This window comes from Ochotona princeps, chromosome 27, assembly GCF_030435755.1.
Source record: "Ochotona princeps isolate mOchPri1 chromosome 27, mOchPri1.hap1, whole genome shotgun sequence".
Lineage (NCBI taxonomy): Eukaryota > Metazoa > Chordata > Mammalia > Lagomorpha > Ochotonidae > Ochotona > Ochotona princeps.
The window spans coordinates 18729468-18754767 of NC_080858.1; the positions used below are offsets into that span (position 1 = coordinate 18729468).

The 25300-nt window shown below is 38.9% G+C and overlaps 4 protein-coding genes across 4 annotated transcripts; all 4 read left to right on the forward strand.

Annotated features, from left to right (window-relative positions):
* The first annotated feature begins 2031 nt into the window (after positions 1-2031).
* Positions 2032-2967, forward strand: LOC101533701 (taste receptor type 2 member 14-like). The gene has a single exon (XM_004599611.2). The coding sequence runs from the start codon at positions 2032-2034 to the stop codon at positions 2965-2967; it is 936 nt and encodes a 311-aa protein (XP_004599668.2).
* Positions 2968-9673: 6706 nt separating this feature from the next.
* On the forward strand, positions 9674-10546 carry LOC101534193 (taste receptor type 2 member 13; the record flags this gene model as incomplete). Its single annotated transcript, XM_004599612.3, has 1 exon — positions 9674-10546. A coding segment is annotated over exon 1 (873 nt), but the record flags the coding sequence as incomplete, so codon positions are not given.
* Positions 10547-13138: 2592 nt separating this feature from the next.
* LOC118760281 (taste receptor type 2 member 8-like) lies at positions 13139-14068 on the forward strand. Its single transcript, XM_036497328.2, has one exon. The coding sequence runs from the start codon at positions 13139-13141 to the stop codon at positions 14066-14068; it is 930 nt and encodes a 309-aa protein (XP_036353221.2).
* A 6402-nt stretch (positions 14069-20470) lies between these two features.
* LOC101534684 (salivary acidic proline-rich phosphoprotein 1/2-like) lies at positions 20471-22884 on the forward strand. The gene is made up of 3 exons (XM_004599614.2): positions 20471-20534; positions 21377-21412; positions 22622-22884. Exons 1-3 carry the CDS (start codon positions 20471-20473, stop codon positions 22882-22884), a joined length of 363 nt encoding a protein of 120 aa, XP_004599671.2.
* The last annotated feature ends 2416 nt before the right edge of the window (positions 22885-25300 follow it).

A 25300-nucleotide genomic window follows, 5' to 3' on the forward strand; every position in this document is an offset into this window, starting at 1 on the left:
AATGGTAGGAATTTATTCTTTAAATGACTAAGTAGTATAATAATGTAGATGTACCACAGTTTCTTTATCCATTCCTCTTTGGATAGGCACCTGGGATTTTTCCTTGTCTTTACTATTGAGAATTGTGCCACTATATAGAGTTGCATGTCACTTCTCATATGTAGATTTCATTGTCCAGCCATCTCAATTCTGGGAATGTACACACATAAAGTAAAATTTAAAATTTTAAAGTTATGAGTATAAGTGTACGGTGAGAATTTTACAGATATATTCTGTCATGTTCTGAAAGAAGCAATTCAAGGTGTGTACATACTTATGCATAATTTCAACGTGCTGGTGTTGACGGGTTGCTAAACAAGGGATCGGTGTTGAGAGGTAGGGATTTAACTAGGCAGATACATAGACGTTTGGCCTATTAACTCATTTGAATTTTGCACATTTAATAAAACCAGCATGCATACCAGTTAATGAATAAAAAGTGTTAAAATGTACCTATGTCTATATACATCTAAATAAAACATGGCTACAGAAATGATAAGAACCCTATTCATGTCTTGGGTACTGGTTTGTTCGGATGCTTTCAGCAGGGAGGAAAAGGGAATACCCATTTTTGCCATTCTTACTTAGTCAGCAAAAGTTCCTCTCCCACAGAGAGCTAACGGTTCTAATGACAATTTATGTGCTTCCAACACACACTAAAAAGGTGCAGTAGGGGCTATGCCTGCAAGAGCTTCCTCGGGGTGAGGATATCCCTCCCTTGGGCCTATGTTCTGTGGCTTTTCTAAAGGCTCCTGTTGTTTCTGTGGAAATAGCCACTCCACTCTTTCTCCACCCCTTTGGTGATTTGCATGTTTGTCTGTCTTTTTTCCTGAGCTCATCTTGTTATCTGGATTAACCCAGTCAGTAGGACATTCTTGCCTCTCCTGCCTCTCCAGATGGTATGTTTGTGCCAGTAATCTTAGAAATTTTCTCTTGTTTTTAATATTTGCCCACGCTACTTAATTTGGCCTTCTCAATATGCCTTTCTCCTGTATCTAAGGTAGAATATATTTAGCAAATATTTGCCTGTGTTGACCAGATAGGGTAGCATCCTTTGTCTGAATTGTGTCTGTAGTGAGAGTCATGAGACAGCTGTGGGTAGAAGGTGAAGGATAATAAATAAAAGCTGTGGGTATTTGGTGCTGTGACATAAATGTGTCCAACTGGGCATGGGCAAGGTATAGGATAAGAATTCTTGTGAGAGATGAATTGAATCAAGTCAATACTCTATCAGACAGTAGATCCCCTCCTCCTTCCATGCGGAGAGAGAAAAGTCACAGTTTGAAGAATATTTGCCTTTAATACTTTGTAATGTAAACTTTGAAGCATTTTTACCAAGGCCTGAATGACACGAGACACTCACTAGATCCACTTTGAGATATATCATAGCTGCTGAAAACATGAAAAAATTGGCGCTATATCAACTGAAAGAGACACAGATTTGGATGGAAATAAGTATATGCATGGATGCATGTGTGTGTGTGTGTGTGTGTGTGTGTGTGTCAAGGGGGAGGGGAAGAGATGTGCATACTTGCAAACCCTTGTAAAAGGCAAAAAACATTAAGGGTTCTTCTCAGTACCACATAGATGAAGACTAGTGTCCCAATGCAGGAACAGACACCTCTGACACATTGTGGAAAGAAGATGGGAACAGGGTTAAAATGGTTCTTATATACATCCTTATTTGCATATTAAATGAAAATTCAGCATTTCCTTTACCATAAACTACAAATGAATTTTATCACTCATGTACCAGGCTGACAAAATTTGAATGGAATTCATCTGATCTATCTGGAAATACCTAGGTGTTTCAGAATGAAAGACATGAATTATCTACTAGAAAAATCTTAAAGTGTGCTATTTGATGGTATAGACAAGAATTTTAATGGGAGAATGTTACTGTGTTTTCAATAATAATACACATATAACGGTTTGTGTGAATATATGAAGTCTTGGCTGTGATATTTGACCTGGGGCATTCTGTTATAGGCGATGGGTGCTGTTGCTGTTACACAGAGTATACTTACAGTTATCAGTGCTGTGGAACGGATCATTGGAATCTTCAGCAATGGATTCATTGTACTGGTGAACTTTATTGACTGGGTCAAGAGAAGAAAGGTCTCTTCAGTTGACCAGATCCTAACTGCTTTGGCAATCTCCAGAACTGGCTTGCTCTTGCTAGAAACTTTATACCAGTTGATATGTGTGATTAGCCCGAATTGGATTGCTACTCACAGGATGTTAAGAATGATTACTGTTAGTTGGGCTGTAACCAATCATTTTAACATTTGGTTTGCTACAAGCCTCAGCATCTTTTATTTTTTCAAGATAGTCAATTTTTCTAACTCTACTTTTCTCTACCTGAAGTTGAGAGTGGAAAAAGTAGTCTCAAAGACCTTGTTGTTTTCTTTGGTGCTCTTATTTGTGCATGTTGCCATTTTGAACACACAAGTGAATGCTTACATTGGTGGATGTGAAAGAAACATGACTTGCAGGTGTAATTCTAACGAATCTTTATACTTATCCAGGCTGTTCTTACTCACCTATTTGATGTCCACCATCATACCCTTCACTGTGTCCCTGATCACTTTCCTTTTGCTCATCCACTCCCTGTGTAGACATCTCAGGAAGATGCATCTCAGTGGCATGATGTCCAAAGATACCAACACCAAAGCTCACTTGGAAAGCTTGAAGATCATGGTTGCCTTCCTCCTGTTTTATGTTGTTTTCTTTCTATCGGTCGTCATACAGGTTTGGGCTGTTGAGTTGCTGGAAAAGCGTCTGATTGCTGTGGCTCTCCAAATTTTGGAATTAACTTTTTCTTCAGGCCACTCATGCATCCTGATTCTTGGAAATAAGAAGCTTAAACAGACATTGCTTGTTGTGCTGGGTTGGCTGAGGTACAGACTTGAAGATGCAAAACCTTGAGTACCATCTAGCATTTCCACTATCTTTTGCAGAATAGAGAGGAATTTCAGGCTGTGAGTTCTTGTGGTTCATAAAGCTGCTTGTTCCCAAAGTTCTGTCTTGGAGTAATTGTTATCCAGGCAGGTTATATACATAAATGTGTATCAGTATATCTACACAGGATAGACAAAAAACATATCATGCAGGTTAAGAATCCTTTTATAATAACTAGTAATATGAATGACTCCCATTTCAAAATTTAAAAACAGGAAGTATAAAATACAAATCTATGTATGGTGTTTGTGAGATATAACTAAAATAGATTTTTATAATAGTATATATGTAACACATTTTAATATAGAATAGTGCCTTCTACTTCTGATAAGAAGCTCAGGATAAAATATATAAATTCAGATATGGACCACACACAATAAGTCTGTTGTTTCAAAATTGTGATCCCATTTATAGAAATAATAAATTTATAGAAATTTCTCAGTCTCCTTAGGTTTCTTTATTACTATTCTCCTGCATGTACACAAGTTTCAGATTAAGGAAATCTTGAAATATAGTCATTATTATTAGGATCCTGTGGTTGGGGTTTTGAGTCCAGCAGTCCAGTTGTAGGCCAGGAGACCCAAAGAAACCTTGCCAGAGGTGGCTCTAGACCTGATTTCTGTGTGTGCCACTCAGTGGTGAGTCTGACCAAGTCTGTCACCCACATCAGCCTACACACACACACACACACACACACACACACACACTAGTGGTTGCAATTGCTGGGTCAATTCTGTCTCCAGCCTCATCTCTTATGCAAGGCAACGGATGTTGCAGCTCAGCCCAGCTCTGCTCACCATACCCCGAGGTGTCATTCACATCAGCAGGAACTGAAGACTAGTCAGAGTGAGTTCCATATCATAACCCCAATTCCTATGTATACTGGTATGTGCAGCAGACTGGTCCAATCCACCCTACATCCCATTCAGTTCTTATACACATCAATGGATGTTCAGCCTAACAATGTTTAAATCTATGCAAGATGTCAGAGATTTTTTTTTCCTGCAAAAGTCATGTCTTACAGCTTTTTGAGATTTCCTGGATAGAAATGAAGCACATCAGGGCTTGTAGTGGTAGAGGTGGCATGTGTGTGGGTCTATGAGGTTGTTTATAATAACTGCATCCACTTACTAAGAGTCAGCACCCAGCGTTAGGGAATGTAAGCCTTCCTTTGGTTTCTTAGGCAATTCAGAAGCTTCAAAAAATATAATATGACCATTATTTATATTCTCATGCTTATTATAGCTCACTGGAAATCAATCCAGACAACATCAACAGATGACAGGATAAAGAAAAGTACATATTTATACATTAAGGAATGGAACTCAACCATTGAAAGAGTGAAATTCTGTCTTTTACAATAAAATGGAAGTAACTAGAAACCGTTATGTTGACTGAAATTAGTCCCCAAAACACAACTGTCTTCTCTTTTTCTGATGTATGAGACTTAATATAGAATACAAAAATGTAAAGAAATAAAATAAGTGTCTTGTGATTTCATTACTGTTTTAGCACTTACACTCTTGTGAACGTACGGGTTTTTGAATTTTCATTTCTTGAGTATTTTGATCAGTGTTATACCAAGTCTGTGGTTATAGATTCTTTCTAAAAAATAAAGGAAAAAAAAGAGGGCCTAGGCATGACAGCCTAGTAGCTAAATCCTCTGCTTGTATGTCCTGCGATTCCTTATGGGTGGCAGTTCTTGTCCTGTCTGCTCCACTTTCATCCAGCTCCCTGCTTGTAGCTTTGGAAAGCAGTCGAGGATGGGCCAGGAGGCTAGGGACCCTGCACCTTCGTGGGAGACCTGGAAGAAGCTCCTGGCTCCTGCTTTTGGATTGGCTCAGCTCTGACCATTGCGGCTGTTTAGGGAGTGAACCAGTGCACAGAAGATCTTTCTCTCTGTCTCTCCAGCTCTCTGTACATCTGCCTTTCCAACAAAAATGAATAAATCTTTATAAAGAAAAGAAACAAAGGAAGGAAGGAAGAAACAAAGGAAGTATTGTTATCATCTTAAAAGTGTAGCAATAAAATACACGAAATATGCTCTATTTATATTAATAAAAAATGAGAAAAGGTCCAAGCACCAATTCCTTCAGAACTTTTTTCATGGAACTAATATTTTGTTCACTTGAACCCTAGTGGCATAGAACTGCCTAAGTCATCTCAGATGATGAAGGTGCACTACCAATTCAACGATTTTCTATGGGTTCTTATGGGTTAGGTTTTCAGGTATTCTTAGCTGACACTGAAGCTTCATGAACCCAAATCATATGGAGATTAGATCCTGCAAAAGCTGCAAACACTGTAAGAGAATATGTCTTCATTTGCATGCTTGCACTTTCCATTCCAACAACAGCTACGAAAGACTCCTACCCTGAGGATATAAGATATACAAACAGGACTTCCTTTGATCTGATTTAAAACAGATTTTTGCCTTCAACACAGCATTGAACTCAGCTATTAGCAAGCTTTGATTATTTCTTCTTCAAAGTGGTCACAGAATTTAAAAAGAAGAGAAAGATGTTGCCCACTCATTAGGCGTGCGCTGATTTTAGTTTTGTCAGACATGATAAGATTAATACCAAGCACTGTACCTCTTCTAGAATGGTGAACTCTGTGCTTGGAAATGTCGCCAATGAACTTCTAGCACTGGCAGACTTCATCATCTGAGTCAAGAGACAAGGTATCTTTCTCACTGCTTTAGTGGATTATAGAACTGTTTTGCTTTGGATCATAGCCACATATTGTTTAATCCAGATTTTTTAAGTAGAAAAGTAAGAAAGATTGTCCATATTATCTGCATAGGGACAAGCCACTTTTGTATCTGGGTTGCTCCAAACTAGCTAATCCCATCAACTTTTTCTCCACTTTAAAAACAAACACTGAGTGTCTGATTATCTTGGCACACTAGGGTAATTTCGAGGTTCTGCTATGTCCTCCTGAAATTCATATAGAAGATGGCATAAGACGAATGGCATAAAGGATACTTGGTGGGGAAAGCCAACTTAATGGCAACTTAGACTTTACAGAAGTTACTTTTCAGTGTAGCAAAGCTCAAATGTTTGAAAGAAGCATTGTTCAAGCATATTATACCTTAGCAGAATGTAAGTATGTGTATTAATATACTCTTATATACAAAAATGCCCATCCAGATCCCTTAAATGGAAGAGTCAAGTGCAGTACAATAATATGAACTCATGTTAATCATTAATTCTTGAGGAATCAAAATCAGAAATTTTATTATATATCATATGTAAGTATATGTACATGTGAATAATAGAAACTTTATATGTATAAATTAATAATGTAAAATAATGCTTAATATTTCATGATCACAAGAACAAAATATTCATTGCTAGGAATAATACCCATTAAATTCATTGAATTGATTATAAGACCTTATTTACAATTTTTTAAAAACTGTAACCATCATTCTATATTAATATTATTAATTTCAGAATCCAGAAATAATTTTTATCATTTTCATCGCTATTAAGCAGATACAATTTGTATTTAAAAGTACATGTATTTCCTAATAAAGTATCAAATATGTACCCAAATCATCTCAGTTTAAATGAAGTGCTTAATAATCACTAATGATAATTATTAAATCATGTATCATTCTGAGAACTGACACATTTGTCATACTTAATTTTATCACATATTCCTAACTTATTCTTGATTGCAAACATCCCAGTTGTCAGAAAAAAATCAAAGTCAGAATAACTAATGCATGAATATTATAATTCACATAATATTTTGCTGTGTGTATACATTATTAATACTTTACAGGTATTAATAGTATAGATGAAATTTTAAGATAAGTTAGGGCAATAATGTGGGATGCAGGTGAGGAAATCATGATTCCTATGAAACTCAAAAGATTTTTGAATGAAAATATAAAATACCTAGAAATACACCCTTTATGCCTTTTGTTAGACACATTTACTACCTTTGTTAAAATAAAACCTCACTGGCAACAAACCATTAAACTCATCTTTACTTCTACAGGTCAATCTACAGACTTGACATGTCTGTACGTTCTACTTGTTAGATTTAATAATGTTCAAAACTGAGTACTCAACTGCATCACCTCAGATTATGTAGAGAGAACAAACGATGAAAGAGAATATGTCTTCATTTGCCTGCTTGCAAATGAGAAGTCAGCTTTCACTCCAGAATCAGCTATGAAAGGTTCAAACACACAGCAAAGATATAAACAACAGGAATAGAAGAACTTTTGAGATGTTTTCAGAACAGCAGTATAATGAACACAACAATGAGCTCATCTGCTGGCATGCTTTGCTTCACGTCATGCACAAAGTTTAAAATGCCTAAGAATTTTATTGCAAATCAAGAAAATGTTTGCTGATATACCTTTATATCAAACAGTGATATTATATTACATTTGTTGTGATATTATTATATTATATTATATTATATTATATTACATTATATTATATTTGTTGTGTTTGTTTTTCAGAAATGATTAGCTTACAACTGGGCATTATTTTCATCCTAGTAACAGAATTTGTTCTGGGAGAATTTGCCAATGTCTTCATAGCCATGGTGAACTGCATTGACTTGGTCAAGAGAAAAAAGCTCTCTCCAACTGACTGGATTCTCACTTCTCTGGCACTCTCCAGAATTGTTTTGCTTTGCATCTTACTAATCTATTGGTATTCAGCAGTGACTGATCCAGCTTTATATAATGGACAAGTAAAGAGTAGTATTCTCACAGCATGGACAATAACCAACCATGTAAGCATCTGGCTGACTACCATTCTCAGTATATTCTATTTGCTCAAAATAGTCAATTTCTCCAACATTGTATTTTTTCACCTAAAGAAAAACATTAACAGTGTAATTCTGTTGGTATTTTTGGGGAGTTTGGTGGTTTTGTTTTGTTATCTTGCAGTGCTGAATGTAGAGTTGTCTATTTTGATGACTACTTATGAACAAAACATGACTTGCAAGAGCAACTGGGTGGGAATCTTGCACCTTACCAATACAACTCTTCTCATGATAACAAATGTCATACCGTTTACTATATCACTGGCATGTGTTTTGATGTTAATCTATTCCCTGTATAAGCATCTGAGAAAGATGCGGGCCCATGGAAATGGATCCCAGGACCCCAGCACCAAGCTCCATCTAAAGGCCATGCAAACTGTGATCTCTTTCCTTGTACTGTTTAGCATTTACTTTCTATCTGTAATTGTATCAGTTTGGATTTTGAGTGTGCCATTGAATGTGAGCATTATCTTGCTTTTCTATGCTATTGAAGTCATTTACCCTTCAGCCCATTCGTTTGTCCTGATCTGGGGGAACAGGAAACTGAAACATGCCTTTTTGCTTATGCTGTGGCAGGTGCAATGCTGGCTGAAAGAATGAAAACCTTCACCTTTTCAGATCAGATCAGGGACATTGTCTTCTAGCAGAAAACAAATTCAAGGCTGCTGTATTATCTATACTTCTTACTGACTTTTAGAGCATAGTCATCTGTGTAATTACTAAACCTATCCTGGATAACTCTCTCACCTAAGCTTGTTATGTAAATATGTATACATGTGTGTATCTCTGCAAATGAAAATCCATAATAAAAGACTGACAATAATGTAACTGTAGTAATTTCTTTCCTTGAAATAATACATTCACTCAAAATGTTGACAATCTCTAAAACTGCATAACTGTGTGTACTCTGTGTGTCCCATGCATTCTTCTTCCACTTAAAGAATTTATGCATTATTTCAAGCAATCATCTTACCTCAGGACTGTCATGTATAATCACAGGTACACTCCACAAGTTTTACATTGCACAAGATTTGGTATTTTTTTTTTTTAGATTTAACAATGTGTCATATTTTTCTACATTTATATTGTATTTATAGATTTGTATACATACACACTTTTTTGGAGGCAGGAATATTACTACCATGTAATATGAGATGCATGGCAAGTATTGGACCTCTGATATTTATTGTTCGAAGCACAGATTTTAAAAATTCTTATTTTTATTATCTATTTTATATAATGATATATAGATGGCATAAATAATATATATTATCCATCTTATACCTAAAATACACTAGATATTTGTTAGAAGTTATGATACTGCCTATGATACCTGCATTTCAAGTATATATTAGATAGATAGATAGATAGATAGATAGATGATAGATAGTATATTAACTACTGCCCTGACCAGGCTGTAGTTCCAGGAAGAGGAACTCTTTGGAACTGGCGTGCAATATCTTTTGGTGCTTTAAAGATCTTCAGTGATGAAACTATTAGACACTGCATCATGAGATTACATGTTTTACAAACCACACTTACAATTTTTGATCCTTAGAACTCAAACTGTTGGAATCTTATTTGAAAAAAATCCCAGCTGTGCAGGGAAATATGCCTGTATGTTTATTTGCATATTGGCAAGTGCAAATTTAGTTTGCTGCATAATCATCTATGAACCATTTCAGCCTACACCAAAGACATATCAGAACAGATACATGCGGCTTAAACTAACAAGTCTCAAATTTTTTTTACTTGACTTTGAAGAAGGGTGGAAAAAAGAAGAAAGAAGAACATCATTGTCCACTCAGCAATGCACATAGCCTTTTTGGCCAACAGATAATCAGTAGTGATATTTGCTTTGAACTTGCTCCATTTGGATATGGAAAGTGCCTTCCAGAGCATCTTTGATCTAATAATAATTACACTAGTCATATTTGGGAATTTCAGCAATGGATTCATAGTCGTGGTAAACTGCATGCACTGGATCAAGACAAGAACGCGTTCATCAGTTGATCAGATCCTCAACCTCTTGGCTATCTCAAGAACTGGTTTAATCTGGGCAATGGCAATACATTGGTTTAGAATTTCGCGTCACCCACCCTTGCTTATGTCTGAAACACAAACAAGAATTTTAATTTCTGCCTGGGTGCTTAGCAACCACTTGGGTGCCTGGTTTGCTGCAATCCTTAGCATCTTCTATTTGCTTAGAATAGCCAGTTTCTCAAATCCTACTTTTCTCTACCTGAAGTGGAGAGTCAAAAAAGTGATTCTGATGATACAGCTAGGAACCTTGATCTTTCTGTTTTTAAATTTGCTGACAATTCACATCTATGTTTCAGATTGGATACATCAATACGAAGGAAATGCAACTTGGGACTCCAGGATCAGTGGTTTTTCAACGTTGTCACAACTGTCTTTACTCACTATGACCATTTTCAGCCTAATGCCATTTAGTGCCGCTCTAATTTCCTTCTTCTTGTTGATTATCTCCCTATGGAAACATCTCCAGAGGATCAAGTCCAATTCCAAAGAACACAGAGATCCCCGGAACGAAGCTCACATAAGTGCCTTGAAAACTGTGATCTCATTCCTCCTCCTCCATGTGAGTTTCTTCCTGTGCAGTGTGGTAGCAAGCGTTCCTAGCATACATCAGGACCCCCTTTCGCACAGTGTCTGCCAGACACTTGCCATGATCTATCCTTCAGGTCACTCATTTATTCTGATTCTGGGAAACCCTAAGTTAAGGCAGACCTTATTTCTTTTTTTTTTAAAGATTTATTCATTTTATTACAGCCAGATATACACAGAGGAGGAGAGACAGAGAGGAAGATCTTCCGTCCGATGATTCACTCCCCAAGTGAGCCGCAACGGGTCGATGCGCGCCGATCCGAAGCTGGGAACCTGGAACCTCTTCCGGGTCTCCCACGCGGGTGCAGTGTCCCAATACATTGGGCTGTCCTCAACTGCTTTCCCAGGCCACAAGCAGGCTAGGCCACACCGCCGGGCCCCCTTATTTCTAATGCTGCAGCAGCTTTGGTGTGGACTAAAACAAACTCCGAATTCTGTAAACCATTCAGACCGCAGACTCACATAAGTTCCAGATTTTTAAAAACAGTCTACAAAGAGCTTAAAAATAAATGCTTCCCTCAGCTTCTTCTCTTGTGCAGGCCATTTTAGAATCTTGATATGAATATGTATAACACCATTCTATCTGAAAGTGTTCCTTAATTAGGATGTGTATCTCTATATTATCAACAGTTTCAGACTTATTAAAAGAAACCATTAATAAACTCCAGTGTGATTTAGAAATATCCACCCCTGTAACCCTTCACCACTTTGTCGCGTGATGGCTCCTCAGTTCAGAATCACTCACCAAAGGAGTGTTTGCAGTGATGATGTTAACAAGCCCTCCTACCTAACTGATAAACTAGTGTAAGCATAATGAAGGTGTGTCCCTTCCCCTTGCATGCTTTGGCTGTCAAGTGCTAGGTGACAGTTCTGTGAATGACCTATGGCTAAGAGAGAGTACTAATTGCATGGAAATTTCAGGTGCCCATGGGCAGGGAATGAAGATTTGTTTCATTTTCAACTGATGAACTGATTGCTTTTCCTAACCTTCACCTGTAGCTACCCCGTACCTTTAAACACCACTTTTGCCGACTGGTTGGAGATGAAGAGAGTATTTTTGATCTAGAGATTACTCTTTCCCCAAGACTTCTGACTCCTTAAAAAGTCTGTTTCCTTACCAGTACTCCAGCTCTGGTGAATTTGAAAAACAAGCAGGGAAAATTTGTGGTTGCAACGACTGCTAGTACCGATGACAAAATTAACAAGATTCATAAATTAAATATAAATGCCACATTAAACTATGACCCTCCTTTTTAGTGATTGTGTATGTTTGTGTAGGCATGTTTTTGCTGTATGCATTCTTAAATAAGCACTATGTAAGCACAATTTATACATAATAAAATGTATTGCATAGCATTCATTACAGTGGGAGCTTTGAAAACATGCATACTCGTGTGATTCCATCAGTGCCCTTTGCAGTTCTTGCTCCTTGTCACCATCCAGTCCACCCAGGAATGAAATGTCGGTCTTTGTAACTTGATGGAAGGGTCTTGAATTTCTAATATTTCAAATGCAAGAATCACAAAATATGATATGTACAGCCTTTTAAACTCAGCATAATGCTTTTTGAGCTCCTCTGCTTTTTTCTGCATATGTCTGTGATTTGGTGTTTTTTTTTTTTTATTTGAGAGTAGTATTGGATATATAACACTTTCTAAAATAATTCCCTCATCTGTTGATGAACATTGGAATGGGTCCAAAATTTTGACCACTATAAATAGCACTGATTTCAATTCTAACATGTATTTCTTTTTCATTGTTCTTGGCAAAATAATGTAGGATAAAAATAGTCAGAACAAATATTGTGTGTGTTTAATTTTGTTAAGAAATGCCAGAGTTGCACTGACGTGGCAGCCTAGTGGCTAAAGTCTCGCCTTCCATGTGCCAGGATCCCATTTGGGATCTGGTTCATATCCCAGCTGCTTCCACTCTGAGAATGACCCAAATCCCTGGAACCCTGCACTGGCATGGGAGACCCAGATGGATTTCCTGGCTCCTGGGTTTGAATTGGTGCAGCTCTGGCCACTGCAACCACCTGGGGAGTGATCAGCGGATGGAAGATCTTCCTCTCTGCTCCTCCTTTCTGTATATCTGACTTTCCAATAAAAATAAATAAATCTTAAGAAAAAGACTGCCTTAGACTCTAACAGGTTTTGATGCTATGACAAAGAACAGGTTTTCTTCGTTTGTTAAAACTTTGATTATTCCATAAATAATCTGGATTTATGTTGGTAATGAAGATATATGTTGATCATAGACTCTAGATATTTGCTACATTTTCTAGATTTCAGATTTAAGGTTCTTGGCCAAAGATAATGAATATATTAACTGAATATTTGGAACAAACTGAGAATGATTTAAGGAAAGAAAAATATCACAAAACTACATAAGAAAACCTCTTAATTTTGAATATTAGCAAATGAAGATTCAAATTTAAATGCAAACCTTTACCTGTAAAATATAACCAGAGCAAATAATAGCCAGAAATATAATATCTGCTTTGCAAATTACTCCAGAAGACATCCTTGAGCCAAATACAGGCAGATTTTCTAGTTTAATTGAAACGTTCCTTGGAGGCATAACTTGGAGGCTTCTCAGACTCTACCAGTGATCATCAGTACAATGGACAATTTCAGCTTTGGATAGATACATCTGTAACAGTGCAACTGGGATCAGTAAGTGGAGCATTGAAGGCAAAAGTTGTCTATGAACAGACATGCCTTCTGTACTGGATACCTTGTTTTTGATCATTTTTATTTTGGAATTCACAGTGGGGATTGGGGGAAACGGATTCATTATACTGGTACACAGTATTGACTGGATGAAAAAACGCAAGGTCTTTCTCGTTGACTTTGTCCTCACCTGCTTGGCCCTCTCTAGGATACTTTTTCTGTGGATGACAATTTCATATATCTCTCTTGAATTTTTCTATGAGAAAATACTTCTGCCTGAGGATCTGAAGATCATTTGCAAAGTTCTCTGGGTAGGAAGCAACTATTTTTGCATGTCTTGTACCACTTGCCTCAGTGTCTTATACTTTTTCAAGATAGCCAACTTCTCTCACTCTGTGTTCCTCTGGATGAAGAAGAGGATTCACAAACTGCTCCTAGCTATCATGGTAGTAGCCGTGTTTTCTTTCTGCAAATATCTCATTCTGAAGAAAATGCTTACTAAGAGGCTGGTACATGAATGGATACTAATGACAAAAAACTCAACATCTGATTTGATGGAAGTACTATATGACGTCTTAATTTCTCATATTATCATCCACATGGTGCTCATCATCTTCTTCGTGGTGACATCGACCTCGTTCCTTCTTCTGATCCTGTCCTTGTGGAGCCACACCAGACAGATGAAGCTGCATGGCATATATTCCCGGGATTCTAGCACAGAGGTTCACGTCAAAGCTATGAAAGCCATGATGTCATTTCTTCTTCTCTTTCTTGTGCATTATTTTAGCCATGCTGTGATGATATTAACCTATTATTTTCCAGACAGCACTGCAATAAAGATTTTTGCTTATGTGATAATATTTCTTTATCCATCTGGCCATCCTCTTCTTCTGATTTTATGGCATAGCAAATTGAAACAGGCTTCAGTCTGTGTCCTGCAGAAGATAAAATGTGTCAGAGACCATAACACATAAGCATGCTTGGTGAAGTCCTGAGAGAAAAGCAAAGAGAAAGATGGGAAGAAGAAAATGCCTCAGTACCAGTCTCTTTCACCCACATACTCTTCTCTTACAATGTTCTAGGCTACGGTGTCCAGCATTATTGAAATTGTCTGGTTTGCATTCAAAGCAAATTGCATGTTTGTGTTAGGCACAGAGATACTTTAGTTGATAATAAAATTAAAATACACTGATAATGAATTTTATATTAAGCATTATAAATGATAATGATTACTTGACTTTTAAATGTTATTACTGTGTTGGATAAACAATAAAGTATAATAAAAATGAAGGATTACAACATGTATTTAATTGTGTTATGTATGTGTGTTCTAGACACAAACGGTGAAATTCAGTTAATAAAATCGTATTTAATTAGACTAATCTGAAAACAATGATCAATTTATCATTGATTGAAACCTGTGTTGGACTTTCAGCCTTATGATTAGCAAACTGGTTAAGATTCCTAATTGCCACATGTGAGTTCAAAGCGGTGATATCCATCTACAGTTCTCGACCCTAGCTTGCAGCATGCAGACCCTGGGAGGACTCAGTGACAGCTCAAGAGGTGGGCAACCTGGGCTGAGTCCTCACCTCCCGACTTTGATTTAGTTCTCTTCCTGTCACTACAGGCATGCATCTCATTGTGCAGTGCAGCCATAAATTATGTATGAATTCAATGATTTTCCTGATGATATGGTATGAATTAGCATACTATCATTGCTGTTCAGAAAACTTACAGCTTTTCAAGTTAATACCACACAAATTTGAAGTTTAAAAACTGTTAATATTAGTGTTTAAAAAAACACTTGATCCTTTTAATTCTTGTCTGTCCCAAGATAATCTGACATAACCATTGTAAACAAAATCGTATTTTTTTCTAGAGAAGAAATGTTTGGCATCATTTTACATTCCTAGGTTTTGTGTCCAATTTCATCCCAATCCATCCTAAATTCTCTTCACTTATATTTTACATAAAAATATAGGTTTTTTAAAAGATTTATTTATTTTTACTGGAAAGTCAGATCTACAGAGAGAAGGCGAGACCTCCTATCTATTGGTCACTCCCCAAGTGACCACGATGTCTGCAGCTGAGCTGATCTGAAGCCAGGAGCTTCCTCCAGGTCTTCCAAGTGGGTGCAGGGTCCCAAGGTTTTGGCTCATCCTTGATTGCCTTCCCAGATCACAAGAATGGGAGATGGATGGGAACAGGAGCAGCTGGGATACAAACTGGCACCCACATGGGATCCTAGAGCATGCAAGGCAAGGACTTTAGCCACTAGGCTACTGTGCTGAGCCCACAAAGATATATGCTTTTGTGAACTACCTGAAAATACATATCTCTTTAAAATGCCTTGATTATTTACATTCCCAAGTTATTTTCTCTTTGTTTTTCATCCTTCAAGGGCTCATTTGCCCTTCCAGGGTTTTTGTGAATTTGTAGCAGTCATTATCGTTCCTCAGCTTCTTACATTCAAGCCCTTACATGCAGCATCTCACAATATTACTTTCTTAGGAAACAAAGCCTTTAGAGAGGAGATTGACCTAAAATGACGTTTCTATGGAAGACACAAATCCAACTGCCTTGTTCTTTATTAGAAGAGGATATTTGAACACACAGCGATACACATGCACAGAAGAAACCCCCCAGGAGGGTCTAGCAAAAAAAAAAAAAATGACCATCAGGAATCAAGGAGAGAGCTCAGCAGAAAATGACCCTCCTGATGCATTGATCTTGGACTTCCATCAGCTTTCAAAAAGGTCTCGAGTGAATTTCTGTTGGTTACGCCATCTGGTCCCAAAGATGTCCAGGCCAGCCTCCGCAGTACTGCTCATTGTCCTAACCTCCCCTTGCCCAGTGATATTCTAACCTTTCAGTTCTTCCGTACCCTCCATCTTGCTTCTGTATGATAAGTACACAGCTGATGTTTATTCTTTCATGATACATTAATCTCTGTCACTTATTTCTGACATTGGAGCAGGAAGATGGTACAAGTTGAATCGTTTTTGGCAAAAATCACCTGTTCTGTTCCAGTGTGTATCAAATGAAAGTCAAGATTGCCTTCCACTTTCACGCCTGCTTGTGCAACAAACTCAGGCAGTTGAGCTGGCCTGCCTGTCTGCCCCTTTGCTCCTTCCCTCTAGTCTTCCTTTTTTCCTAAAGGTGGACCATCAGCCATCTCTTCAAAATCTCCCTGCTGACTGTCTGCAGGCACCAGAGACTCTCTCCCCAATACAGAGAGGAAGCTGATGAAATTCCCCTCTGCTTTCATAGAGCCCAGAAGCCCAAGTACATCAGGATTATTTTCAACTGCTAATATAATATCCTTTCAGGATACAACCATATTTATGCCGGAAAAAATACCACAATCTTTGTCACTTGACAAGGGCAACATGATCTGTAGGAAACTCTATGTTACTAAGAAATGTTCTTATAATATTACCTTCTCACCTTCAGAATAAGCCAGTACACATCCCCAAGTGCATAACACCGAACCATGTCATTCACACAATTCAAGGGACATAAGCATTAGAATTTACAGATCTGTGCCTGGAGCAGTAGCCTAGCAACTAAAGTCTTCTCCTTGCATGTGCCGGGATCCCATATGGGTGCTGGTTCTAATCCCGGTGGCTCCACTTCTCATCCAGCTCCCTGTTTGTGGCTTGGGAAAGCAGTCGAAGACAGCCCAAAGTATTGGAATCCTACACCCATGTGGGAGACCCAGAAGAAGCTCCTGGTTTCTGGCTGTGGATCCATTCAGCTTCTGCAGTTGCAGCCACTTGGGGAGTGAATCAATGGGTGGAAGATCTTCCTCTCTGTCTCTCCTCCTCTCTGTATATCTGACTTTCCAATAAAAATACATAATTTTTTTAAAAAAAGGAATTTGCAGCCCCACGATCCTCACTGCTGTGTTTACCATCTACTTTTCCTATGTTTATCGGTAGTTTTGCACGCACACAAAGAATAGAATCCTATGTTAAACTAACCCTCATGAAAACACAATACAAAATTCACTAGGAAGGCAGAAATGATGAATAATCTTGTAAATGACACTTTGAATGTAAATGAATTGAATCGTCCAGTCGAAACATAGTTTTTCTGAGTGGATAGAAACACAAGCCTCAACTACAGTTTACCAAAGAGAAACTTACTTCACAAGTCAAGGCACACATGAACTGAAATTGAAAGTCAGAACAAGATACACCAAGCAAATGAAAATTAGTGTATTATCGATTTTTACAAGAAAAGAGAAGAAATTATTTTTGAGATCTTCCAAAGGCCATCAGTAGGTTCCCAGGATTAGTTTAAAGTGAATAAGATTTCATTTAAAATTTTATTTTGAAAAGTTGTCAAAAATGTCAAAATATTTTAAATATTTTGTTAAACAGAATCACAGGTCACTATGGAGCAACGTCAAAATGACAACAGGTTTTAAAGGCAAATACAGAAAGTTATGTACTTTCTTCAGAAAAAGAAAAAACACAATTCTATTGATATTGAAAAGACTCACTTTTCAAAAAAAAATGGTGTGTGTATAAAAATGCCTTATAAAATAATAGATGTTGGTATTAGTTTATGGTATGACTAATGTCATTAAATAAGAGGGACAAAACCCCTGTTCTGAAAATAAATGTCGCTTCTGTTTGGGAGAAAAGGGTGAATCATTTTCTTAAGCATGTGGATGTGACCAAACCCCTTTCATGGGTTTTATTTTATCTGGTTTTTGTATATCTTTCTGAAAAATGTGGAGGAGACATGTGTGGGTTTGTCTCTCATATGAGGGAAATTCTGAGGGTATTTTCTCTATGAACTCAGAGAAACAATTACTGCACCCTAACTTTGCTGAAACTGGTAAGGTAAGTTGCAGCCCTTGCCGTAGGGATGATCAGCCAAAACTCCACGCACAATCTGAACCGCCGAGAAAGAGGAAGATTGGGAGCCTGTATTAGGATGGGGAAACAAACCACTCTCCCTGGGATGCGTTAAGTTTAACCCACACGTTAGAAAACAATTGGATTGCTTAGGCGTTCAAGCCACCTAAAGCTGCCTCAGTTGCCGACTGCAGAATTTGCTGTCGCGTTCAGTCCACCCTCTCCATTGCTAGTGTTGTTCCCTTGCATTGTTTCATAAGATCTGTTTTCATTTTGTCTTGTGAGTTCATAGCTGATATTTACTCTTTCATGAAACATTAATGGCTTTCACTTACCACTGACCTTAGATAATGTTATAAAGAGAAGAAAAAAAAAACCTGATTGATATTTGGAGAAACAATCTTTTCTGTTCCACTCCCCAACAAGCCAAGGTCAAGGTTGATTTTCAATCTGACAGCCCCATAACGCAGGCGCCAACATATGGTGAGCAGGTCTGTTCCTTCGCTTTAACCTTCCTTTCCTACCTGAAGGTCAACCATCCCCCCACCTTGGCAGGTTCTCTCTTCTCCGCTTCCCTTGCCCCAGTAACATGTGGAAAAACTGAGGCACTGGGCAACATAAGTATTCTTGTAGCACTTACTTGTGGTCACTTATTATCAACAGAAGTGATTGAAAATACATCCTGGGGAGAGAATTTGACTCAGTTGTTAAGACTGTGCCTTGGACCATCTCATTCTGGATTCACTTGTGTTAATCTTAGCTCCCAGTCCCAGCTTTGTGTTAATGCTGATCTTAAGAGACAGCAGAGAATGGCTCCAATAACTGGGTTCCTGACACATCTGGAAGAGATGGGAACTGAGTTCCAGACTCTCGATTTCAGCCAGACCCAGTCGTGGCTATTGCAGGTGTTTGGGATGTGAAACACAAGATGTGACACAGAGATCTCTGTTTCTGACTTCCAGGGGAATAAAATAAACAAGCAAACATCCCAATAGAAAGAAGGCCCAAATCAAATTTTACAGAACATTCTAAAAAAAGGTGAAGAGCATAGAGGAAATCTCAGAGACATGAATAGCATGGTTCACGCGAAGAAGGCATACTCACATTGCTGAGCTGTAAAAATAAAAAAGCCTGATGTCTCACATTTCCTACCCTCTGCAACACAAGGATGCCAGATCCAGAGAATCTTGGTCATCTCTGTCAGCCCGAGACACAGCACTTATAAGGCCACTGGAATGTCCTCATTTCATACAGAGGTGCCAAGAGTTTGTCTTTCTCATCCACCCCCTGGTGATTTGGATTCATGCTCATGCACATCCTATGAGGCAGCAAATGTGACTCAAGAGCCTGAGATACCTGGATCGCATTTCATGATCTTGGCTTTGGCAGGGCAAAACCCAGGCTGTTGAGAGCATCTAGAGAGAGAACCACTAGACAGAAGACTGACACTTTCCTCTCTCTCTCTCTCTCTCTCTCTCTCACTTTGTATAAAATCTTAATTTTAAAATGTTAATAAGATATTTCATTTTTTTGCATTGTGGATCAACTAGGGAAGACGGATGTCACAGAAATGTACTATATACTAGAAGTCAATGTGATAACAGGAGGCTTGGGTGAAGCAGCCAGATTCAGAGTGCAGGACCATTATTGTGGTCACTAAGATATTAGTGTTTTGAAATGCTTTGTTAAAGAGGTAAAGCCAAATCTGAATTTTGCTGAATACTATAGATAAGAGAAAGATGTGTTAAATAGTCTGAGATGCATGAATCATTATGGCTCATTCTAGGAATTGTATATTCATGTTGAGCTACTGAAGAAATCAAAGGTGTTGTCTGCCAACTTTTACTTTAATTAATTTCCAGGACATTCCTGGAAAAAAGAACATTAAGACCTCTGTGTTTTATATACCAGGACTCAATCTGTCACAATGTGCACCTAAGAATATAATCCTCACTTGTCTTAAAGAAAAAAGAAATAACCTGAATATCATCAAAAATTCAGTTAACTACCATATACACATAGGTGCATATACCATGAAAGCCTAAATTTGGACCAAAATAACATCCAAAAATGTCCAACTTCTTCTCCATGAGTGAAAATCACCATCAGCATGCACCTTCAGACACACATCCAGCAAAAGAAAGAGACTGACTATAATCCCAAACACAAGGAAAATCAAGGAAAAGCCAAGTTTCAACGTTATTATCTGTGTTGATTTCTTGGCCAGACTTATTCTAAATCTTTGTCCGAGTCACACTCTGAACCCCTTCATTTCTAAAGGAAATGAAGCAACAATGTCCTCCATCCCACTCCATCCTGCTGGGCTCAAATACCAGAGAGAAATAGAGGATGTGTTTTATGTGATGTGAGAACAGCCTAGTGTGTCAGGAGGGGAGGCACGTAGTGTGGAGCTCAAAGGCGCCCTTGTTCTGCCGCTCTGTATAAAGCGAGCTGCCCTGACTCTCCCAACACACACTTGGGAGCAACTCCAGAGTCTCCTGCAACATGCTGCTGATCCTGCTCTCCGTGGCCCTGCTGGCCCTGAGCTCAGCACAGATACCAGACAATGGTATTAAAGGGATGGGGTAGAAGATTACACTGCAGAGAGGGAGGAGGGGGGAAGGGACGAGTGAACAAAAGAAGGATGGGGCTGCACAGCTCTTCTATCAATGATAAACTGAGATCTGATACTTTGCTCCAACTACGACAGCAACTAGCCATTCAGTAGGAGCAAATTCCCAGGTGAAATTTGCATGGGTAGAGACATCTCTATGACTGAGCTGTGAAGGATACACAGGAAGATGGTAAGACTGATACAGGGAAATCCAGTTTTGAAGCTATCTCAGCATTCAAATAGGGCATGATGGTTATCTTGCTATGCAGGGAATATAGCTCAGAAGGCCAAGATAAGTATGCAGTAGAGTTATTTCAGAGCCAGAGAGTCAGACAATTTTGACAGTGTATAAAGGTGCAGAGATATCATGCAATCATCTTATATTTCTCTCACCCATATGGAAACATCTCTGTGCTCTGAATTTATTTCTAAGGTTGTTTTCTCTCATTAGTATTACTTCTGATGGTGCTTGACAAAAAAAAAAAGCAACACGCTAAGTATTTAGTGAAGAAAGCACTTAGATGTATAACAACACATGGCATTGAAATGTCCATACACTTAACATAAATTAGCAGTACGTTACAGGGATCCTAAGGAAGACAAAAGAGCTTCTGTATGTTGGGTTCAACATTAGTCCCCAGCACAGAAGCAAGACTGCCATTGCTCTCCCCCCTTTCAACTGTAAACACAGGGAGAGTAGCAAGGAACCAAAGCCATGTTCAGACTTACCCTTTCCCTGTAAAACATTTTGACACATCGTGACTTAACCTTGCCATCATTCTTTACTTCTCTCCTAGATGTCAACGCTGAAAGTGATCCCGCTGTCATAGCAGGTAAAGCCAAAATCATTCTCAATATTTTTCGAAATTTAAAAAAAAATTTAAAAATACAGAAAGAGAAAAATGAGTGTTTGTGAGTGTGTGAGAAAGACAGAGAGAGTCCTCGTTGGGAACCCCCTTCTTCTGCGTTACTCTTCAAATGCCCACAGTAGCTACATGAGTGCCAGGCTGACGTCACAACTCCTGAAGCTCACCCTGCTTTTCCTGTGCATTCACAGGAAGCCAGAATCAGCACCTGATCCAGAGCTTCAAACTCAGCCAGGCTGATAGGGGATGTGAGCATCTCAAACTTTCGTCACAATGACTGTCATCTCCATCAACTTTCTCCTCCTCCTTCATGCTGCAATTTTTCAGTTCTCTAGCATATGATTATTACCAGGTTTTGGCTACAAAGTATGGATGTTAAGCCTTGTAAAAACATAGATGCCCTTCTTGGTTCTAGGTGCCACGGTAAGGTCACCAAATTGAACATCGGCGTGGCCTGGTTTTGATGATAGGAGCTGCCTGCCTATTCTCTTAGGCCAGAAGTGACTTCTCAGGAGTATTAAATAGAAGTATCCTCCATCCAACTGAGAAGCCATTCACCGCTTCCTTTAGCTCAGTATTTCTCTGAGCAATGACATTGCTTCAGGTAGAACATGAAGACATCAGTATAGCCATCCTTTGCTCTGTGCCTCCATACTAAATTGTGTTTGTAACTGATTTTTAAAAAAATGTGCCTTCAGCAACTTTTTGTCTTTTTCTCTTCTCTGGCTTAGTATCTCTTTACATGGGCCTTGGAGCCTGGAACATCGGGTCTAGTTTCAATATAGGGCACAGGTGTTTAAATGTAGAGCCACAATTAGCAAGTTATGGGGTATCCCTCCTCCAGCCTCTCTAAGATACCTTGCACATATCTGATGTTCCTAGTCCTTGCCTCTTTTTGGTAATTGGAGATGTCATCTGAAAATGATAAGGGATCCCCAAAATTATTTTCTTTGCTGTTTTTCAGAGCCTTATCTTCCCCAAGGCTAAACAAATAAGATTTGCATGACACAGTGTATGAATGAAGAGGTGTAGTACATAAAGAAGCTGTGTGCATGGGAGAGACTGGCTGTTGAGACAGGTTCTGGGAGAGAGACTGTGGTCACATTAGAGTGTTAACCCTAGAACAGAGTCTTCCAGTTCTAAGCTTGGCTTTTCTTCTGCTGCCCTCTCCTCAAGGACCACCTGCCAGATATGATTCTGATGAAGCAAATGGCGATGATGGGACTGAACAGGACGAATGGCACCAGGATGAGTACCCATCGTCTTATCCTGGACACTCGGGCCCACCTGGACCCCAAGGATCACCAGAAGATTTAGGCAATGGGCCTGAGCAGAGTCCACCAGAGGAGGAAGAGCACCAGGATCAGAACCCACCAGCTTCTCCTGGACCCCAAGGACAACCAGAGAGTTCACTCTTCCGCAATAACAGAGTGCTGTGACTTCCCCAAGGCCAACCTAGTCACCTGGAACCCAAAGACAGGTGTGATTTAAAATTTGTCTCCACACAAGGCCATGGTGGTTATTAAATGTTTAGCTTTTTTTAAATGAAAGGATCATATAACTCACTTGTAAATATCATAATCTGGCAGAGATCCCCTAAAGATTTCTATTTTGTATTATTCTTGGGTGGGGTAGCAAGACCATTATTTTTGACAAGCTTTGAGAGCTAGTTCTGATTTTGAGAAACACTGCCCTCCAATTCCATGTTGCCAATGATCACCTGTCTTAACTGTGTTAGTGAGGTGGGAATTGACCAGTGTTTTGTTTTGATTGTCTGCCTCCTTGCCCGGGCTCACTAACTGCCCCTTCCATGTCTCTTACTCAACCTTCCCTCTAAGGCTCTCACGACCCACAGCCACAGTAAAATGGCATTGTAAGTGAATTCTGCCAATTGCCATCTATTATTTTTAAAGTTTTCTTTTTGAAGATTTGTTTGAGAAATGAAGTTACAAAGAGAGAGGGAGAGACAGAGGGAGATTCTCCATCTGCTGACTCCCTCCCTTTTTGGCCACAGCAGTCGGGGCAGGGCCAGGCCACAGCCAGCAGCCGGGAGCTTCTCCATGTGAATTGCAGGGGTCTAAGCATTTGGACCTTCCTCCACTGACTTCTCAGGGCATCAGCAGGAAGCCAGCTCAGAAGTGGAACAGCCAGCCTAGAATTCTTATTTTAAAACTAATACATGTTCAATCTAAAATTAACGTATCTGCATAGAAAGACATGAAACCACATTTTAAAGGCATATCTTAGCCTACCTCCACATTTCTCCTCAAAACCCATCACTAGTATGCTTGTGGGTGTTCTGTAGGAAACATTTATGTGTTTATAAGTGTGAAATACTTTCCACTTTAGTGATCATATACATTGTGCATATACCTATGCTACTTATTTCAAGTAACTTATTTATTAGAAAATATTCATATGATCTCATAGAGAGACAGAGATATTTTTTTAGTAAGGTGTGTGTCTGTTTAATTACATAGTACCGCAGTTTGATGCTGTGCCTTGATTTCTGTCAGCAAGACTCGTGCATGGACATTCAAGTTTATTTTGATTTTTCACTACAATAAGATCTATTGCAGGCTCATGTTCATAAACAGACCCATGAACATTGTTAATGGTAACCAAAATGAAAAACCTAATAATATTTTTTTCTGAAATTGCTGGAGGTACATGGGAAAAGTGAACAAAAATACTAAAGGAAGAAAGGGATCACACAGGAGAGAGTTGGTGGGTTCTCATCCACCTCACCTCAGCCATACAATGTCCAATACAAAGGACTGGAAATTCTTGCCATGCAAGTATCCTTTATAACCCTCCTTGTTTTGTTGTTTCAGGTACTTAATGAGAAGACAAGATCCTTCAACAAGGCGCATGGAAACACTGTGATCATAACCCTATCCTCCAAATACCAATAAAGTAGCATGCAACAAACGATAGATGACTTTCTTTCTGACTGTTTGTGGGTCTGAAAACAATGTGAGAGCATCCAGGATCCCGTCTCCTTGGTTGATCTCTTCTTGGTTGTCCCTCCTCATCTATCCATTAACCAGCTCCCATGTAAGAGTTCCATTCTTTCTTCCTTTCCTTGGTCTTTGGCAGGTAAGGAGTGGGGAGGAGAGAAACAGATTATAAAATAAGTTTCAGAACTTCGTTTTTCAAGTCATGGACTGTATTAACATTGTGAAGACACTACAAACCTCAGGAATACTTAAAATGTATAAAATTTTGTCCCTTCCACAACCACTGTTTTCCTGAAATTCACTAACCTTCACTGTAAGTTGACCACACTCAGACTTCCTCTCCTGGATATACCAGAAGCAGCCAATCCTGAACACGACCCACAGCAAAGCCTCAGTCATTCTTTCCCTACCTTCTTCCATCTGCCCAGCCTCTGAGGCCGATCAAGCCCCACAACCCAAATATCAGCTCAGCTATTCAACTACCCAAGGTCTCAGCCCATCCCCACCTTAAAACCAGGTGATATAAATATTATTCAGTGGGGTTTTACAATCTTAACTCAGTCTTTGTCTATACATACAGACCCAGAGAGGGACAGAAAGGATTGGGGTTTCATTCGCCAGAATGTCCTCAGTGGTTTACTTACCTGGAGGTAGAATTGGAAAAGTCTCTGCCAGGGCACACAAGGCGGACAGGATCAGGCTTGTCCTCAGCATGGTGCCAGTGAGGAGGGCAAGTGGGCAGCACAGAGCAGCAGGGCAGTCAGCAGGTGGGCAGGTCCTGGAATGTGTGCACTGAGATTTCCACTGAGCTTTTACAGGTGATTGGAGAAAAAAAGAAAAGAAAAAGAAAGTGGCTCACTCACACAGAAACATGCCAATAGAGGCAAGGTACAAA

Excerpts from the sequence above, each read along its gene's own strand:
- LOC101534684 (XM_004599614.2), top strand. The coding sequence starts at position 20,471 with ATGCTGCTGATCCTGCTCTCCGTGGCCCTGCTGGCCCTGAGCTCAGCA. Across the intron at positions 20,535-21,376 it reads AGCACAGATACCAGACAATG|ATGTCAACGCTGAAAGTGAT; the intron begins GTATTAAAGGGA and ends CTTCTCTCCTAG. Across the intron at positions 21,413-22,621 it reads TGATCCCGCTGTCATAGCAG|GACCACCTGCCAGATATGAT; the intron begins GTAAAGCCAAAA and ends CCTCTCCTCAAG.
- LOC101533701 (XM_004599611.2), top strand. The coding sequence starts at position 2,032 with ATGGGTGCTGTTGCTGTTACACAGAGTATACTTACAGTTATCAGTGCT.
- LOC118760281 (XM_036497328.2), top strand. The coding sequence starts at position 13,139 with ATGCCTTCTGTACTGGATACCTTGTTTTTGATCATTTTTATTTTGGAA.